This window comes from Rhinolophus sinicus, chromosome 16, assembly GCF_057876585.1.
Source record: "Rhinolophus sinicus isolate RSI-liver-muscle chromosome 16, RSI-T2T, whole genome shotgun sequence".
NCBI classification, from domain to species: Eukaryota; Metazoa; Chordata; class Mammalia; order Chiroptera; family Rhinolophidae; genus Rhinolophus; species Rhinolophus sinicus.
The window spans coordinates 29721897-29743306 of NC_142516.1; the positions used below are offsets into that span (position 1 = coordinate 29721897).

The 21410-nt window shown below is 44.2% G+C and overlaps 1 protein-coding gene across 3 annotated transcripts in view; it reads right to left on the minus strand.

Moving 5' to 3' along the window:
* TMOD1 (tropomodulin 1) overlaps positions 1 to 21410 on the minus strand; it is a 79259-nt gene that overhangs the window by 34081 nt on the left and 23768 nt on the right. For all 3 annotated transcript variants that reach the window (XM_019729186.3, XM_019729185.3, XM_074330749.2), the window contains exons 3-4: positions 7534 to 7690; positions 683 to 802 (exon numbers count right to left, since the gene is read on the minus strand). In XM_019729186.3, coding sequence (XP_019584745.1) covers positions 683 to 802; positions 7534 to 7690 — 277 coding nt within the window. The remainder of the gene's footprint in view (positions 1 to 682; positions 803 to 7533; positions 7691 to 21410) is intronic.

Here is a 21410-nt window from a genome sequence, read left to right on the forward strand (position 1 = left end):
CCCCACTGGCCAGGGTACACAGCACAATGTGGGGCACGCAGGGTGTTTTCTGTGGCCAGGGCATGACCCTTGGTGGGCAGGGCATGATGGTGTGTGGGGCAGGGACTAGATGCTCATAAGGAGACAAGGCCGGGTGGTGAAGGGCTGTGAAGACCAGGCGACTTTCTGGAGTTTGAGCAGCTGTTTGTGAAGATCATATGGAAACACACATGAACATGGAGAGTGTAGTGTAAACATGAGCTACGGGGGTCCTCTGAGCTGTGCAAAGTTGTAAAATCAGATGAATTTGCTCCAGCCTTTGTGAACCTCCCAAACCTGAGATGCCCATAGCCCTCTGTCTTCCCCCCCACGCCATTCTCTCTTCCCAGGTGGCATGGGCAGGATTTCATGCAGTGGCTGGTGCAGGGCCCATGCTGGCACTCCAGGATGCTTCCACATCCCTCTGGGATGGGGTCTCGTGGCAACAAAAGACGGCTCCATGGTGTGATGGGTTTGGATGGTTTTATCTCTATTTCCATCATTTTGGTTTTGATAATGTACTTCTATTTTGCTATTCTTGGTTTCCTCTAGTCCTTGTTATAAACAGAGGGTGTTCATGTTGAAATAAATCACCCAAGGCTCCATTCAGATGCAGGTCAACTCCTTCTGGAGGACATGGGGGAGCTTCTGGAACGCCTCTTACCTGCGATATCACAGAGTTCTGCATCTGAGGCATTTGCTAATGCCTCCTCTAGCTCTGGCTCCAGTGTCACACTTTCCAGCACAGGATCCATTGGCTTCTGCTTGGGGACCCAGACCTTTCCTGCAAACACACGAGTACTTGTTACAGGGAGTGCAGTGGCACTGGGGCAATCTCTGGCTATGGCCCCAGGTGCCCATCCCTGAGCCCTGTGATCTCGCGACGCTGAGAGTCCCTTGAGGTTCCTCCCTCTGGGGACCCAATGCCAAACTTTCCCAAAGAAAAGGAATCAAAGATCTCCAACAAATCATGTTTCACATTTGAAAAAAATAACTTTATAACTTGGTCAAACTAGACTGCTCGCTATTGAAAACATCGGTCATTAACCTAGGCAACCTATAAATAGGAAAAATATTGATAATAATAATAATAATAATAATAATAGAATACCAGGATCTGAGACACCCTAACCGAGGGTTCAGATAGGAGAAAAAAATTTAAAAACACCTTTAAACAAAATAAATAAAACACATTCAGATTATTAAAAGAGGAATAAGGAGCAAAAAATGTCTCCTTGCTCATAGGTCATGATATTTTCAAAGGGTCAGACTCATAACTGAAGGAGGGAGCAAAGAGGCATGCACGAAGATGGTCACTGCAGGGTCTGCCAATAGGGATTGCTAAAGAAATTCTGGGCATCCATACAATGGAGTTCCAGCAGTTATTAGAAAGGATGATGGAGATCTCCACTTAGTAAGAAGGAAAATGTCCAAGACAAAATGTGGCAAAAGCAAGTTTACAAAATAGCATGAACAATTTAAGTCCATGTATGAAAAATTATGGACACACACTCATACATATATGTGTGTGTGCGTATATAAATGTATATGGTATAAATATTCATGTAATAGATATTTATTGTTTCCTACCATGTATCCACGAAAATAAGACCTAACCGGAAAATAAGCCCTAGCATGATTTTTCAGGATGACATCCCCTGAACATAAGCCCTAATGCATCTTTTGGAGAAAAAATTAATATAAGACCCGGTCTTATTTTGGGGGAAACACTGTACGTGCTAGGCACCTTTCTAGGGGCCAGAATAACAGTGGACAATGGAGTGAAAGGAGACATAATAAACAAGCATGTAAAAATATCCGATGGTATTAAGCATTGTGAAGAAAAATAAAGCAGAGCAAAAGACTAGGACGTTCCAGACTGGGGTGTCAGTGAGGTGGGCACTGTTCTTTGGGGTAGGGTGATCAGGGAAAGCCTCACTGAGACGATGGCCTACGAGCTGGGAAGAGTGAGGAGGAAAGGAGCCCCCTAAGGTCAGCAACAGGATCGTGTTTCCCCTGTGGCTATTCAGCATTGTACTGAAAGATCTAGGCCGAGAAAATGGACAAGAAAAATAAATACATGGAAAGGAAGAAGTAAACTGATCTCTCCTCACAGATGACATAATCTTATATGTAGAAAACCCAAAAGAATCCAGAAAAAAACTACTGAGTGAATTCAGCAACCTTACACAAGATCACCATACAAAAATATACAGTATTTCTGTACACCAGCAATGAACAATATGAAAGGGAACTTAGGAAAATAATTTCATCTACAATAGCATCCAAAAGAATAAAATGCTTAGTAATAAATTTAACCAAGAAGTAAAAGACTTGTACATAGAACACTACAAAACATTGCTGAAAAAAATTAAAGACCTAAATAAATAGAAATATATCCTGAGTTCAAGCATTAGAAAACAATATTAAAATGGCAGTGACACCCAAAGCAATCTATAGATACAATGCAATCCTTATCAAAATTCCAATGACCTTTTTTTTGTGGCAGAAACGGAAAAGCCAATTTCCAATTTCATGTGAAATTGCAAGGGGCCCCAAAGAGCCAAAACAATCTTGACAAAGAACAAGCTGGAGCACTCAGAAGTCCTGACTTCAAAACTTACTACAAAGTTAAACGGTGTGGCATTAACGCAAGAATAGACATATAAATAATGTGATAGAATTGACAGCCCAGAAACAAACCCATACATCTATGGCAAGTTTATTTTTGACAAAGGTCTCAAGTCCATTCAATGTTGAAAGAATAGATTCTTTAAGAAGTGGTGCTGGGACAACTGGATATTCACATGTAAAAGGATGAGGTTGGACCCCTATTTTACACCATTTAGAAAAATGAACTGAAAATGGATCAATGACTTAAAATATAATAGCTAAAATTATAAAACTCTTAGATGAAAACATAAGCATAAATCTTCATGACCTTAGATTTGGCAATGTATTCTTTGATACGACAAAAAAAAAGAACAAATAACAAAACAAAAAATAGATCAACTGGATTTCATCAAAATTTAAAACTTTTTTTCATCAAAAAATATTATCGAGAAAGTGAGAAGACAACATACAGAATGGGAGAAACTATTCACAAATCATATATTTGATGGGATCCAGTATCCAGAACATATAAAGAACTTTTACAACAACAACAACAACAAAAAATAGCCAATTATAAAATGGGCAAAGGATTTATAATATTTCTCCAAAGAGTATATACATATGGCCAGCAGCACATGCAAAGATGCTCACCATCACTGGTTATTAGGGAAATGAAAATCAAAACCACAATGAGATATCACTTCGCACCCATGAGGATGACAATACTAAAAACCAAAAATCAAAATAGAAAATGACAAGTGTTGGCAAGGATGTGGAGCAATTGGAACCCTCGTATATTGCTGGTGGGAATGGGAAATGATGAAGCTGCTTTGGGAAAGTTTTTTAATTCTTCAAACATTTAAATGTAGTATTACCTTATGATGCAGCAATTCCACTCCTAGGCATATACCCAAAAGAATGGAAAATAGGCACTCAAACAAATACTTGCACATACATTGTTCATAGCAGCACTAATCACAGTAGCCAAAAAGAAGAAACAACCAAAAAGTCCATCAGTGGATGAAGAGATAAATTGTAGAACATTATTCAGTCACAAGAGGGAATGAATGAGTCTCAAAAACGATATGCCAAGTGAAAGAAGCCAGACACACAAAGTCGCACATTATATGATAGGAACTATAAAGGTAAATCCATACAAACAGATTGGTGGTTGCCAGGGGCTGGGGGCGGGGGGGGGGAGGAGCAATTGTTTATTGGGTACAGGGTTTTATTATGGAGTGATCAAAATGTTCTGGCTCTAGATAGAGGTGGTGATTGGACAACATTGTGGATGTACTAAACACCACTGAATTGTTCACTTTAAAATGGTTCGTGTTATGTTATGCGAATTTTACCACAATTGAAAAAACCCCTGCTCACATTGGCTACTGATTGAGACTAGCCCAAGGTGGTGGAGGGCCGAGGGCAAGGAAAGAAGCTGGGACATGGTTAGGAGGCTCCTGCATGAGTCCAGGTGAGAGATGATGGTGACTTGGACCAGGGTGGTAATGGTAGAGGCGGGGAGGGGTGGGAAGTGCAGAGAGAAATGTCCAGAAAGATATTCACTAAAATGGGATCAGTGCCTATCTCTCAGTGGAGGGAATTACTTCGAATTACTTTGTTTTATTGTTTAAATTGTTTACAGCAAAGATCAATTACCTATATAAGCAGAATACACAACAAAATTACCTGGGGGAAAATGTATCATAACCTCCACCAGAGGTGGATCTGGAAAAGGGAAAAACATACAAAGAAATATAGTGGCTAGAGAGAAAATCAACTGTGAAAATGATAGATGCAATGCCTAAGATGGATATTCAATAAATATTGAAGACCCATGGTTTATTATACCCTTGCAGTAGATGCCTCCAGTGACTCCCAGAAACCACAAGAAGCACTTGGACTTCTTCCCTTCCCTCATCTTACTAATTGGAATGTGGAAGTGATGACTGGAGCTTTGGCAGCCAGACAGACTACGAGGATAAGGACATATTTCAGGGATGGCAGATGAAAAAACTGGAAAGGGTCTTAATTCCTAAAGCCAGGCAAGATGCCTTACGAGCCCTGGGCTGCCTAACCCTGCACCGCTTCTAAGTGAGAGAAAAACTTCCATTTTGATTAAGTCTCTCTTATTTTATTTTACGTTTCTCCCTAGCACATGCAGCCACATCTATTTTATTTTTATTTTATTTTTTATTTTTTTGAGAATTTTTGTAAGAGTTTATTTGAGCCAAAACTGACAACGATTGCCGGGAAGCAAGAGCTGAAATACTCCCGCCACATTTACTTCTAACGAGAATATCCTGCAAGGAGCTTTATTCTGATCCCCTCACTGGAATGAGAGTAAATGAAGTCCAAATTCCTCAGGACATTGCACGAGTGTATGGCTCCTTTCACATTCTGTCAGGTCTCGTGGTGACTGGAGCACTGTTTCCCCTCAGAACTAGCTGGGCTCAGTGCTGGGTGAATGCTCAGTAAGGGCTGGACTTGAATGGCTCTGAGTCTGCCTGTTAAAGCTGGAAGGTCTCCTTCCCCACACTCTCTGCTGAGACCCTGACTTACTCAACCTACAAGGACTCCGGCAATTATCATGTAAATACTTCATGGTGATGACCCTGGTGGTGGTGGTGGTGACGATGAGGAGGAAGAACTTTTTAGGATTGTCATCATATGGCAATAGAATAAATTCTAGCCACCTTGTTGGGTCAGCCTGGTTTTTCACAAAGGCAGTCAGGCTCTGGGAGTCCGGAGCACTGTTCCCGGCTCTGGGCCAGGCTGGCATTCCCTGGCGGGGCAGGACCGGTTGTGTACCACTCTCCTTCTCTTCTCCACCCCACCCCATCTCTGGCTACTCCCCTGGGAGAGGGGTGGGTGTCTGAGGAAGGGGACGCCAGCTGTGACTCACCAGCTGTCCATCCAGGTCTTCTGCTCACTCTCTCACAGCCTTGGTTTCCCTAGTTTTCAAATGTGCAGGTGGGAAAATGGGAGTTTGAAAACTCCATGAAATCCAGAGATTCTGTTATCTTTATGTGCTGTACAGAAACCACTCCTTACGGCACGAGTGCCTTGCTTGAAAACATCTGGTGCCCACACTCCCAGCCGGGCACACCCGGCCCTTGTGGTCGAGGCCCTGGTCATTCCCACCCACGTGCTCTGCCACCCCCTCTAGGACATCTCAGACCACAGCCCTTCAGACAAAATTCTGTAAACCAGTTGCCCTGGGCTTCCCTGACCTTCTAAGTTCTCGATAAAATCTGGTCTGAGCTCCAATGCCAGGGTTTGGGATGGATCAACGTCGTCCCCACGCTGTCTAATCCTGCATGCTCTTTCATTTTATTATTTATCAAGGAGCGCTGTGCAGTGCATTGTGCTAAGAATACAACAGGGATACAGAGATAAAAACCACAGACAGACCCCTGGCTCATCACGTTTACATTCTTGGGGGTGGGGAGAATGGAAGAGACTGAAAATAAACAATTAGTCACACAAGTAATTAATTAATTAATCAGAATGAATGCTTTCATTCCACAGATATTTATTGGGTGCCTACTATGTACTAGGGTTTATTAGGTGCGAGGATGTAATGATCAACCAGACAGATGTGCTCCTTGTACTCAGGGGGCTTATAGTCTAAGGATATAGCCCACGGGCTTCATTACACATTTATTTAATTTGAACCCATTCATTCATTCACCAACTCTCTCCTGAGTCCTACTGTATACCAGGCCCTACTGTATACCACTGGGTGTGGGGGGTACTGTGTGAGTCAAAAAAGCCTGAATCCCTGCCCTCATGGCTGTTACAGGCCAGTGAGAGAGACAAATGATAAAGAGAGAAAGACAAAATGGGAGCTGTTGTGAGAGCCGTGCATAGGCTCCTGAGATGGAGAATAACCAAGCGGGGAGCTGAAGGGACTGCACGTCCTAAACCAAGGAGACAGGAAAGACTTCCCTGAAAGAGGAGACAGTACGGCTGAGGCCGAAAGGATAATAATAGCTCATAGTCGCATAGCACTCACTAGTGCCAGGTGCTGCTCTCAGGGCTTTGTATGTATCTTAACTCAATCCTTGCAACACCCTCATGCGGCTGCTGATGTTATTTTCAGCACCCCCATTTCATAAATGAGGAAATGGAGGCACAGCAGGTTTTAAAACGTATTGCTCTAGCCTGTTTCTAACCATGATGCCACTTACAGGGAAGGAAGAAAGCACAGAGGCAGACAGCAGGACCAGCATTCCAGGCAGAGGGAATCCATGCAAAGGTCCTGAGGTAGAAAGAGCTCAGAATGCTTGAAGAACAGAAGGAGACCTGTGGGGCAGCAGTGTGTTAAGCAAGGGTAAGCATGATAGAAGTGGGCAGTAGGATGGTTTGGAGTTGCAACAGGAAGCCTTGGAAGGGCTGGATAGTCAGGGAGTGCTGTCTGTTCCCCAGACACTTCTACATGGCTTGCTTTAGGCTGGGACAGAGCCTTGGAAGGATGGACGAAAGAAGGGATAACACAATTGCCAGAGAAAGGAACTTTGGGGAAAGGGCAGGGATGGTTAGGGTAGAGAGAGGGTATTTGTTGTTTGCACAGGACGGGCCTTGTTCAGGTCTCATGTCCTGATATCATGATTAATGGTCACTTCTCTCACTTTTAAAAGCATCTAGGCTTGTATGAAAAATAAACAGGAACCCTAGTTAAACGGGACTTAAGGGGAAGTTTTGCTGGCCCGGTTTACCAAAAACGTCCCTCAATCTATGTCATCGATGCTTCTGGAGCTGGCTTTGTGTTTTTCGGCCAGGCAGGGATGAGGGCAAGGAGGCCCCGTCACGTTGGGATCAACAGAGGGCCTGGCATACAGCTGACACTCAGCGATGCATGGGAAGTGACATATTCATAAGAGTAACACGATTCAGTACCTCGCTTTTCCCCTGTGTAGGGGACCAGGTCTTCTCGGTCTTTAAACTCCTTTGCTTGCTTTTCCAAGTGATCCAAGAGCTCTTCCCTTTTAAAGGGGCCTGTGGGCGCCTTGGTGGTCTGATCCTTCTGCCTCAGGCCTGCAGGCAGCAGTGCATTCTATAGTGGAGGTTGTGGGACCGGTGAGAGAGAGAGAGAGAGAGAGAGAGAGAGAGAGAGAGAGAGAGAGAGAGAGAGAGAGAGAGAGAGAGAGATCAGCTACTGAAGACATGCATTTCTCCAGAAACTCATCATTGAACAATGGGGACCTCAGAGCTCTTTGAATCAATCCAAGTCACTCATTTACAGGAAAAAGTCTGACACCTGGGTGGGGCAGGGACCTGTCCAAGGTCACTCAGCAGATGAGGGACAGAGCCAAGCTAGGACTCAGGTCTCTTAATCTCCTTGAATTTCCCAGCCTCTAACGTTTTTTTGAAGGCGCGGGTGTGAGGGGGCAGCCGAGATGGGGCTGAGCACAGAGGGATGCTCCACGAGCATCTGCTGAGTGACAAATACGACTAAGCAGGTGTCTGCGTGCAGGAGGATGTTTATAGCCGTTGTGTATAAAGTGATCAGGAAGAGAAGAAGGCCAAGGGGTTTGAGTTAGGGCCCTGGATACAGTCAGACAGGAAGAGGCAGACCCACAACACAAGCGGGAAAGCTTGGCAGAACGGCGAGGTGGGCAAGGTGGGAGACACGCTTTCAGGCTGCAGTCCCGGAAGGCTCTACCGGCTGCCTTCTATCCTCCTGATGGTCCGTGCTCATGCCATGCTGGCTGTTAAATAATTTCAATGTTGCCCCTGCAGATGGGTCACTGAAGAAAGAGAGCATCAACCAATCATTGTGTTTTCTTCTTCGAACATGGGCAGGCTTCTCGGGGTGGGCTTCCTACTAAAATGGATTCCTAATTAGGGTGGATTAGAATCCCACGGGCTTCCCTGTAACTCAGCCTCCAGTACCTTAGAGAATCAAAGTTTATCGTTGCAGGGATGCTTAGAGATTGTCTAGTGCATGCACCTTTCCTTCAAGGGGAAACTGAGGCCCAGAGCAAGGAAAGATTTGCCCAAGGAGTTTCAGGACAGATCTAAAACAAAAACCTTCTTCAGATTTGGAAGAGGAGGGCAATCTTCATTTCTATTCATTGCTCTCTCCCCACCCTATTTCATTCAAAGTAGTAGAGGACACTGGAAGGCAGATGTGAGCAGAATCTTACCTCACTTCCTGCCGCACCCCAAAATGGCTAACCTGGAGAGCCATTCCATCTCCGATCTTCGTACCACCAAAATGCATATCTTCATTTAAACACACACTCCAAATCCTTTCCTGAAAGCCCCTCTGAGGGGGGGAATGATATCAAATACATGAAGATATATGCCATGTGCACATAGAGGGTGAAGGCCTGGGAAGGAAATACTACTGTTTAACTGCAGTAGGATTTTTTTTCTGAGACACTTTTGTTGAACACCACAGTGCTGTTCCAGTAAGAGCAGTGCCCGTGAGGTCCGGGGGCCGGAGTGTGACCTCGACTCTGGGAGAGCGGAAGGTGAGTTGGCCTAGCCCCGCGCATGGTACATATGAGAAACTCGGGGAGTGGTGCTGGTGTACGTGCAAGTGGATGTAGGTCGCAAGTCAGGAGAGACATTTGGGAATTGGAGTGTGTTATGAGAGGATGGCCAGTGGGTAGAAAATCAAACCTTGACTGATTTGGGGGTGAGTGCCAAGAATGTAAGCAATGCTACAGACATCCCCATTTCCCGTAAGCAGCAGTCCTCAGACACTGTCCACTATGCCATGCGGAATGGGGGATGGTCACAGGTGAGCCACACGTCTTTGGGCATGTCCAAGGTGAGGTGGGCTTTCCCCGGGGCTAGCGCTGTGGGTGTCCTCCTTCTCTCCCGTGGCAGGGCACTTACTGTGACTCAATTGAGAGGACTACCTAACTGTCCCTCTGTGACTCCTCATGAGTAACCAAATGCTTTATGACATACCCGCACTTCTCTGCTGACCCCCATCAGGCTTCAGCCCTGACTTGGAGGAGTGATGACTTCAGCTATACAATCCTGGGCCAGTCGCCTAATCTCATTGTGCCTCAGTTTCTATGGCTGTAAAATGTGAATATTAGTCACTCTTTCAGAATTACTGAGAAAATTAAATCAGATAATGCAGGAAGAGCGCTCAGCACAGTGCCAAACACTCACAAATCATCGCTTATTATCACTGGTGTCCTATAATCTGTTAAAATAAACGTTAACAGTTTGGTTACCCATTTATGAATGCTGACCAGGGGATGAATTATCCAAATATATCTCAAAATTCAAAAAATGAAAACATACAAATATAAAATGAGTTAAGCACTGAAAGCAAGTGTTTCCCCAATGATCCTCAGAAGAGGAGACCAGATAGATTTTTGTCACCATAAAGGGTTTTGATGGCAGGAAGGAGCTGGGGCACATTCTGGCCTCTGAAAGGCTCAGTATTGTGATGGGAGAAACCCATGAGGTTGTAACTGAGAGGAAAAGTGTTTGCAAACTCACATCTCTTCTCAAATATATTTGCTAGAGGCCACTGAGTTAGTTAAAGTAGGGTTTTCAACCTTGGCACAATTGATGTTTGGGGCTGGCTGATTCCTCGTGGTGGGGGCTGTTCTATGCACCACAGACTGTTTGGCAGCATTTCTGTCCTCTGCGCAATGGATGCTAGTACCATCCTCACCCCCATGTTGTGACAAACCAAAATGTCTCCAAACATTGCCAGATGTCCCCTGGGGAGTAGAATCACCCCTAACTGAGAATCACTGTGTAAAACTGAGGCCCATATCATTACAAGAGGGGACTAAAGATGTTTTTAATGTATTTAAAAATATTACTTACATTGCATGTTAAAATATGGTTTTATTTCTTTAAATCTTTACTGCAAGCAGTTGATTTTTTAAAAACAAAAATGTCAAAGGCCTTTTCTAATAATTCTTAGCTTATTGAATTTTTAAGTAAATATTGAGAATATCAACCTCATTAGGAGTTAAATTTTTCCCATTAAGTGATATGTGTTAATGAAACATAACATGATTTTCAATTAAAGCCAAAGACAGTTGCATATGTTTTAAACTCCTAATTATTTCTCATTTTAACTAGTTTTCAAAAATGACATGTATACAAAAATTTACTCGAAATGGATCAAAGACCTAAATGTAAGTGCTAGGACAATAAAAGTTTTAGAAGAAAACATAGGTATCAATCTCTGTGACCCTGCATTAAGCAATTGTTGCTTACATATGCTACTAAAACAATAAGCAACAAAAGAAAAATATAGATAAATTGGACTTCATCAAAATTAAAAATGTTTGTAATTCAAAGGACACTATCAAGAAAGTTAAAAGATAACCAACCCATAGATTGGGAGAAAATTTTTGCAAATCATATATATGATAAGGGTCTGGTAACCAGAATATATAAAGATCTCTTACAACTAAAAATATAAGATAATATAAACTGATTTAAAAAGAATCTGAATGGATATTTCTGCAAAGAAGGCATAAAAATGGTCAATACACACATAAAAAAGATGCTCAACATTATTAGCCATCAGGGAAATGAAAATCAAGCACAGAATAAGATACGACTTCACACTCACTGGGATAGCTATAAAAAAAAAAAGACAGATAATAACAAGCGTTGGTGAGAATGTGGAGAAATTGGAACATTCACTCAGTGTTGATGGGAATGTTAAATGATGTAGCCTCTTTGGAAAACATGCTAGCAGTTTCTCAAAAGCTTAAACATGGCATTATCATATAATGCAGCAATTCCACTCCTTGGGGAATTCATTCCCAAGAGAAATTCATTCCCAAGAGAAATGAAAGCATATGTCCCCACAAAAATTTTGCAGTTCATGGCAGCATTATTCATAATAGCCAAAAAGTGAAAATAACTCAAATGTCTATCAAATGATGAATGGATAAATAAAATGTGGTACATCCATACAACAGACTACTATTTGGCAATAAAAAGAATGAAGTACTGATACATGCTACAACATAGATAAAACTTTGAAAACATCATGGTAAGTGAAAGAAGCCAGTCACAAAGGACAACAGTGTCTGACTCCAATTATATGAAATGTCCAGAATAGTCAAATCTCTAGAGACAGAAAGTAGATTAGTGGTCGCCTAGAACCGAGGAGGTTGAGGGCAAATGAGGAGTGAGAGCTAAGGGATATGGGTTTCTTTTTTGAGGTGATGAAAATGTTCTAAAATTGATTACAGTTATGGTTGTATAACTCTGTGAATACACTAAAAACAAACACTGAGTTACACACTTTTGAAGGGTGAATTTTATGGTATGTAAATTGCATCTCAAAAAAGCTGTTTTTAAAAATGGCATATGTTATCTAGGAAAACAATGATAAAAATGGCTAACGCAGTAAGTAAACTAAATGGGCATGGACTGCTAAGGACAGAAGGCTCTTTGTGTGCCAGTGGCCAACAGTGATGCTGAGAATGGCCAAGCTAGAGCTGGCCACGTTTAAAATGGTGTCCTGTTTTACAATTTGACGTGCCTTATTATGTGAATTAGTTGTGGAGGACTTCAATGGGTACGAAAATACTGCCTTGGCCCTCTCATGACTATTAGAACCTAAAACCAACTCTCAGACCCAGGTATCCAATAGGTGAGGAAAGAGTTCCCACAACCATTTTGTCGTCAGCTCTGACCCGGAGAGTATTAGATGAACGTGTATGAGTAGAAATGTATCTTCATTTCTTTATTCCTTATCATCCAAAAAGCATCCATGGAGTGAGTATTATGTGTCCAGGTGGTGTGCTAAGAGGTAGGGCTGGAACCCCACAAAAAGCTCTCTAATTTAGAGTAACAGGGAAATGGGAGGTAAGTGGGGGAGGTAGAGTAAAATGAGAGAAAATTCTCAATTACAGCATGTGTGGGAAACAATGTACTGTTTTCGCTTTTAAGGTTAATCAAGATCCTAAAGGGGGGTCTACTTTACTGAATAGCAAAGAATAGTCTATAACTAGCCTCCACATTGCCTGTGAATGTTGCATAACTCCATGGTGCCTGCGGGCAACTGGAACCAACTAACCCTTAAGGAATTTAAGTCTCAGTCTCCTAATCTTAAAATGTGCACAGAGTAAATGTGCTGGGCACATGCTTTCTTTATAGTTAGTTCACAAGGAAGCATCAGTCTGGCTCCATCAGAAAAGTCATGGGTTCTGTATTAGGGGAACCTGTATTTATATGCACACATTACACGTATATCTTCATTCCAAAGACAGGTTGGTTATAGGTGAGACTGCTTGGGAGCAAGTTCTGGCACATAGCATGTCTTCGTGTCCTTACTTAGAACTGTAAATTTACTCAGGGGAGGAGGACAGGGACGAATGCCTGGGTAATCTCCTTATCATCTCCCGACAAGGAAGTTAGTGTTGGTTTTAAGGAGAAGGAATTTCTAGATGCTCTCTGACCTTAGCCTAGAATAATAGCTGCCGGATACTTCGGAGAGGTGGGGACAGTGGCTCACGGAGCTTTCAGTGCTCCAGCAAATTACTGCCATGTAAGAATGTGGGCAATGCTATTAGATCTGCTCGTCTTTATGTGAACTCTACTGATTTTACAATATTGACATATGATCCAAGTATTTTAAAAACAACGTTCAGCCCAAATAATACACATCTGCAGGCAAGACTCAGCCCACGGCTGCCATTTCCCCATATTTGGCCTAAGGTTCTCATCAGACTCAAATTCTATGTAGAGAAAGTCAAGATAAGATATTCATGCATTTATTCCACACCTACTTACTGTCTTGCCCATATCAGGCTCTGCACTAGAGGAAGAAAGGGGTATCTACATGGGTTTTTAATTTAGAATTTTTTTTAATTTTAAAAACACATTGAAAGTTAAACATGTTCTTGAAAGTAATCATTGGTACGCACTAGGAAACCTCTTCCTGTAGTTCCCTACTCGTGGCTTCTCAAATGGTTACTTCCTTTTAAATGTTGTAAAATTAAAACTGGGACATGCAGCTTGGCATGTTAACATCTCACTCTCATTTTCCCACTCACACTCTGGAGTCCAGTTGTCCAAATGACGATGGAAACTTTGACAGATCCTCAACTGTGTTGTTAGGAGCTCTAACACCCCACAAACAGGTGCCAGGACAGCCAAATATCAAGTATCTGCACCGTTATCATTGCTATAGATAGGGCTACGTGAGAAGCCCTTCTGGCTAGAATCATTGCAGGCTTGTTCAGACACGTACGCACACACAAAACGTGCCCACACAGGAAACACACATAGGCACACACACAATTTATTAAAAGAATCATAGATTCCTGGCAGCTCAGAGCTGCAAAGCCCTAAGAGAGCCTCTGGGCCAATTCTTTCATTTTCAGTTGGGGAAACTGAGGCATAGAAAACTGAACTCACTTGACCAAAGTCATACAGCTTGTTAGCCACACAGCCAGGAAGCCTGAGCTTATATACGGATGACGTTGTATGGAAATCACATGCCCAAGGATCTGTATGAGTGTTTCAGACTGGTGGCTGGTCATATTTAAAAGGCCCTTAACCCGATTCTTCACAGTGACAAAAAACAAGAAGTTTAATCACTTTTCCCAAATAAGTCAGCTATGTCTAAGAACAAGGGAATGTAAAATAACCCCTTTTGGCCCAGGCTCCAAGAGTCCTGGGTTCCTGTCCTGTGACTGAATCAGATACAACTCCTTAGAAGATGATAGACCAAGTAGTAAACCTCACCAGATACTGGGAGCAGCCGAGGGCCAGGCAGGGGAAGGGCCTTGCCTGAGGTCACGTGCTGGACTGAGAGCCCAGGGCTCTTGATTTCCAAGCCACAGAAAACTTTCCATCCCACCTGACTGCCTTCCTCTAGGAACAGATCCTGGAAACCAGATGTGGCACCATATGAGAAGCAGGTTTCCTCTCCAAGTGTTAGAAAGCCAGAGCGTCCCTCCTTATCAAACTAGTCTCAGTTTACAGTGGAGAAACTGAGGCCCAGAGGCATGTAGTTACTGTTCTGGGGTAAGAGAAACCCAGGAGGATTAACATCCCGGAATTCCCATGGATTTTTCTCCCGTTCGTATTTCAAAAGACACCTACCCAAGCCGCAGCCTGTCCACCACATCAGTCAGGCCACACGTTTTACAGACCAGTCCTTCACCCAATTACCTTTTACAAAGTATTGACGCTCCCCTCACCCCCCTCCCCTAATCTCCAGCCAACTTGTGTTTCAAGTGGCCTTGAGGAGTATTATTTTCCAGTTATCTGCCAGGTCTGTTTCCCCCGGTGTGAAATGTGGCCGTCCAGTCCCTCGGGGTCCCATCCAGATGAAGCGTGCCCTGGCTCTGCCCTGCTGACCAGCAGCTCCCAAATCCCATTAGAGATCATTCACTGGGGCTTCAACCGAGCTTTCTTGTCACATATGGGGGGATGTTACCTGGGAGTGTGGAGGGGCTGAGGGCCACACCACACGCGCCCCAGTCACAGGGGAGAAGCAAGTCCCAAACCTCTAAGAGCCCCTCTCTCTCCAAACATGCCCCCCAACCCCAACACACTCTGAGCATCTCCAACTCTTCTCTTTCTCTCCAGAAAGATCCAGGCCTTTGGCTCAGTCGCCATGATCTCACTGCAGGATTCTGAAACCCAACAGCTGCTACTTCAGCGGCACAGCCCACTGCATAGGGCATTCGTGCTGACATCCACAAGCTCTCTTGTGGCCCAAGTCCAGTAACTGTGGGTGGCGGGTCCTGTTGGTTGCAACAGCACCTTTGTCTCTCTGACAGTCATGGCACAAGATGGGGCCAAACCTTCCCTTCCTGGCTTTCTCCTAATCCTCCTTTTCTGCATGTTCCCTGCTGTGCCAGGCACAGGGCATCCTGAGACAGTGATTGTATGATCCTGCTCCATAGGGGCTCACAGCAAGAGGGGAGACACACCCACATGTGAGCAGCTTAATCTGCCCCGCCCCCCACTTCTTGGAGGTGCCTGAGCTGCATTCCAGGGGACCAGGTTCAGGGGACCAGGTAGGAACCGGCCAGGTGAAGAGGAGAGAGGACAGGGGTATTAAAGAGGGATAGAAAGCGCAGCACAAAGGCATGGCAGAACTAGGGGGCATGGCTTGCTAGGAGAAAGAGTTGGGGTGAGTCCAATGCTGCAGGGTTCTGAACTATCTCTGTCCCGTAGGCACCACCCTGTTCAAGTCGTCATGCACTAGCTGTCCCATTAGATCAGCTTCTGGCTGGTCTCCCTTCTTCCGGCCTCCCCACCTCTACTCCCTCCCCTTCCGACAGCCAGACAGACCTCACCGATATGGGCATCTGACCACGTCTCTGGCCAACACACTCACAAATACTCAGCACCTCCACTGACCTACAGAATCACGACCAGAGTCACCAGCCAGCCCCAACCTACTCCAGCGCTCTGATTTGTTCCCGGCTTCCAGTATGCTGTATTCCAGCCCTTGTAGGCTACTCCACATTCCACAGCCACGCCCTGCTCTGCCATCTGCCAGGCTTTCGCTCAGGTCGTGCCCTCTGCCTGGAATGCCACCCCTCCTCCTCCCCCACAGTCGTCTTTCAAAGCCCTTCCCTTGGGCACCCCATTCAGCCCATGCAGTGCTCCCCACATCGATCTGGCAATTCTTTTCCCAAACTCCCCTAGGCATCTTGCTAGGTCTTACGTAATGTTCATCCTAATTTATCTCGGAGCACATTTATGCTGCATCTCTCTCCCGGAGGAGACTGAGTGCCCCTCAAAGGCCAGCTGGGGTGTATGTTAGTGTTTGCTAAATTCCCAGCACCAAGAACTGGGCACTAGGAAAATGTTGTATGAATTATCCGGAATCACGTAACACTGACGCTCCAGCGAGGAAAAGGATGGTATTCCTTGGACACCCGTCAGGTCCACTTCACACCTGCTGCCTCAAGCTGTTTGCTGGGCCATCCAACTGCTGCCCCCAGCAGGTTTGGAGGAGGGGACACATTATGAAAGGTGCCAGGGTGGGGATGTCCAGAATGGGACCAGGTTCACTGACTGGCGTTTTGGGAAATGCCAAGCTAGAGAGTAAGACGTTTGTGATGTTTTCTTTTGGGGCTTGGATTCGGTTAAATCTCTACCAACTCCTCTCACTCCTCCTCAGAGCTTTCGGTAGAGCAGAACATCAGGCCATCAAACTGGCAAGCCTAAACTGCCCCTGGTAGCATGTCTCCCCTTCTTCAGTAATGAAGCACTCTACTCCTTTACTTAAGCACTTGGCCACTCAGATTAAAGACTATATTTCCCAGGCAGCTAGGTTGAATCATGCGCGAAACTAAGCTCTCGTCAATCATATAAGTAAGAAGTGCCCAGGGGCAATGGCTGGTAACTTTCATTAAAAGGCACTTGAATAATGGCTTTTCTCCTTTTTTCTTTTTACCTTGTTCCTCTATTCTGATGCCTGGAATGCAGCAGTCATGGACACCACCTTGGACCATGAAGATGTGGGTTACACCCTAGGGATGGCAAGAAGATGAGCTGGATGGAATCTGAAACTCGGGGAAGTTTGGGGAGCTGATCTCCATACCAGCCCTAGACTGCCCATCTCTGGACTTTTATTTGAGGGATGAATGAACCACTGCTTAAGTCATGTCATTTTGAGTCTCTATTCTTTGCATCCAAACTGCATCCTAATTGACAACCTCTGTTCTCATCCCAGGGCTGTGAGGCCACAAACGGGGCACTGGTGCTCTCTGACTGTGGAATCCCCCTCTGTAAAATGAAGGTCAAAACCCTTTTAGCTTGAAACCTCAGAATAAAGGCTTGAACTCCATATAGAAGCAACTTATTGCCAATCAGTTTTATCACCACAGGGCATAATTATTCACTTCAATTCAACGGAATAGACACTGCATTATGCAGACACTCTGTCAGGGCAGTTTCATCTGGTTGTGCAAGTTGTGCACTGCACAACTCCAAGTGTATTATGTGCTCTGTGGTTTATGTGAACAGTGTCTCCTGGAGTTATGCAGAGTTACACAACTTGCACAACTATACCTGATTGCCCTATACCTGTGGTGGTCCAATGTAGCTCCAAATCTCAAGAATCCTAAATTCTAGCAAGCGAATCACACATTCAGGTTCAACAGATTTATTAAGCACCTACTATGTTCCAGGCACTGGGTTAGGTGCTTTTCATATATCTAACTATATTTACACACACACACACACACACACACACACACACACACACACACACGAAAATCTATCATATGGAACAGAGCCAGAGTTGCAAACTGGGAGGCCTATAATCCAATCAAATGTCAAAACGTGGTTTGTTTGGTGAACTTGCACATAAAAATTTAGACTTCCAGGATCTCTTGAAAATTACATGATGTGGCAATACTAGACCTGCACTTTCACAGTATCAACAGTTGGTGGAACTAAATAGCAGGTGCCCTTCAGTCAAACACAAACTCTCCTGTTTGCCTCCATCCTCACCACTCCCTACTGTCTCTGACACAGAGGCCAAGAGTTATAATTTATCACTGGGTCTGTTGTTGCTTTTCTTCTTGGGAGGTTAGGTGGTAAGTGAAAACTTTCTAATGTCCATCTCTCTTTCAAGAGTGGAAAAGTAAAAGATGACCCATGAGGGCCACGTGCCTCAAGACAATTGGCCCATCTTCCTCCCTTTATGTATATTACCTACCTGATGTCGTGGGTGTTTGGTTTGCTGCCTCTCAAGTAGAAAGAAGGGTTCACTAGAGTAGAAGAGAGAGCGAAGATCCGGGGGGGCGGGGGGAGTGGGAAGATACTGGGTTTAAACTTTATCTATAGTAATTTTTTTTTCTTTTTAAGGGTGATTTAAATCAAATGAGGCAAAATTTTTTTATTTGTTAAATTTGGATGATGGAAAAACAGGTATATTTTGTACTCTTTTATGTGTTTAAAATGTTTCCTATTAAAAATGTCAAAATAAAAAAGGTCCTCTGTAAGGCAGGTGCTGTGATGGGGGCTTCGAGAGGGAGGGCCAGGAAGGCTTTGCAAGGGAGGGGTGGGAGGTTCGGCCTTAAGAAATGGGAGGATTCCAAGTTGAGTGAAGGACTCCATGTCCAAGAGGTCCCCAGCAAGCAGAGGCAGGGAGGAAGACGATGGAGAGGGAAGGATGCAGGGGAGGTGATCATGGGGTCAGAAAACAGAGGTGGGGTGGGGACACGCTGACACCTGGCTTTACTCGCCCCCACCCCTCCAGGCCCATCTTGGCACTGTGCACGGCCGGCAGTGTTTCTAAGGATGTATGCCTATTTTTAGAGCAGAGATTTATTTCTTTCCATTTCAACTGTTTACTTCTATCCTGGGCTTGTGAATCTGCCAGTTTGTGTTACAAGGGAGAACCATGGCCCTGTGGACCAAACTTGGCTGCTTCCTTCATGACCAACAGCATCCTCTGGCTTACGGGTTATGATCTGGGGCACGAGTAGGAAGGATTTCACAATTTTGGGGGGTCTGGTGGGAAGCCATGTAGTGGGACAGGAAGTCCCAGATTCTCTTCTCCTGGCTGACTTGCTGTGTGACCTTGAACAAGTTCTTTCCACTCTCTGGGCTTCAGGGTTTTTGTTGTTGTTTTGATTTTTCATCACTAAAATGGTTTGGTATAAGGATTTAATGAAATACACAAAGCGCCCAGTAAATGACTTGTGCCCAAGAGGGACTCCTGAAATCAGGGTTTCTTTACTTGCTCCCTGTATGTATATGCGGGGGTAGGAGAGGGAGGGTTAGATTGTCTCTAAGTGTCCTTCTAGCTCTGAGAGTCTCCAGCTCTAGTTTTTCTCCTCCATCATTTCTTTCTGCAGTTCGTGGCCCCTGTTCTCAGAACTCTTGATACATTATGGGCTAAGGGAAGCAGGTTTGCTTGAATTTAGCCTATCACTTAGTATCTGTGATTCTGGGCATCCACTTGCATTTATTTTCGAGTGGTATTAATCCCCACCTGTGAGGACCAATCTCATAGGATCCTTGCGGAAATTTTATGAGATGATGCTCACAAAACACTTAGCATAGCACCTGGCATATGAGAGGATCTCAAGCGAGAATACTAGTTATTACTATTATTTTGTTAATATTCTTATTGTTATTATTATTATTTCAGGCTTTGCAGGGGGACTGTTGTTTTCCATTATTGTTTTTCTGGTTATAGCGTGTCACAGATTCCCAATGGCTGACTCCAAAGTCAACTCTTAGGACCCAATTTCTTTATCAGGTTGGGATTACCTCTACTATCTCTCCTACAAATATTTTGATCTTTTTTACTGATCTTTTTTGATATTTATTTACTTCAAAAAATATTCTTCCTTTTCCCCAAAGCCTCATTAACAAGCAACATTTATAGTTAATTTCTTTGTATTGGTGGTTTCTTTCTTTTTTTTTTTTAAGATTAGTATTTAGAGTAAAAATAACATAGCTTCAAAGGAAATTGAATTGAAATAAAACAAGTTGCTGACAACTCCCCACCCTGTTCCCTTCCAGGCCCCATCCCACACATGGGCAGAGGGGGTTAACAACACAGGCTACTGGATCATAACTGTGGAGGCTGGAATCCCAGCACCACCTGTGTTGCATCCGGGGCAGGTTACTTCATCTTTCTCAGCCTCAGTTTCCCCATCTTTAAAATGGGGCTTATAACCAAACCTCTCAGAAGACTAAATGAGGTCATCCACGCAGGGCTTTGCCCATGGCATACCCAGTCAATTTTAACTGCCTATTGATCCTACAAGAACGTGTGTACTGCTCCCTGCACAAGTCAGTGTGACTTGCCATTCTCCAACATCTCCGGGCGTTGCCCATTTTCCCCACTGCCTGGTTGGTACAAAGGCAATCTGAACCCAGGAGTTGGCGCAGCTTCAGAGCAGCATCCACTTAACTCCAGAGAGACGAGAAAGGGCAGATCCTCTTGGGGAATCAGTCAGCAGCGGATACTTTTAGCACAGGGAGCATTCCTCTCCCGCGGGAGTCCAAGCGCAACAATCTCATGATAAGCTCGAGTTTTTCCAGGCCGTAGAGTGAGAGATAGAAAGTTTCGGGGACTTTTTCTTCCAAATGTGCACAGGCTTGGAATCCTCTGCTGCAAACAAAGATGTTTTCCAACTCCACTGCACTGCACTCTGTCACATGATACTGGAGCTTAACAATTGCATCACTGAAAACATAACCCCCTGAAGTGTGAGCTGACTTCAGGTAACAAGGCTGCCAGGAATTGCTCATAAAATCACAGATGGTTAGGGGGGAAAAAATTGTAAATATATGTGATGATGGAAGTTAACTAGACATTGTGGTGATTATTTCATAACATATGCAAGTATCAATTCATTATGCTGCACACCTAAAACTAACATAATATTATGTGTCAACTATCTCTAAAAAAAAAAAGAGAAAGAAAGGAAAAAAGCGTGGAGGCTTAGAGCCGGAGGGGGGTGTCAGAGGTCACCTAGGCCAACTGCATCCATTTTACAGACAGGAAAACAGATCCAACGAGGGAACAGCATGTGCCTAACTATAAGAAGTTGGAAGCAGAGCCAGGAATGAACATGAACTTCTGCATCTCAGGTTGTTTCCAGAAGGAAAGGAAGATGATTCTGCATATGGAACCCTCCCCAGTACAAAACCAGAGCACATTTGTGGCTCAGACTGTCTTCTGGGGGGGCTTCCATCAAGTCTACCGTGGAGTGGCTAAGACGTGAACTCTTAGAATGACGTCATGGCTCAGCCACCGCTTCGTTGTGGGACATGGACAAATTACTTCACTTCTGAGCCTTTTTCTTTTTCTTTCTTTTTTTTTTTTTTTG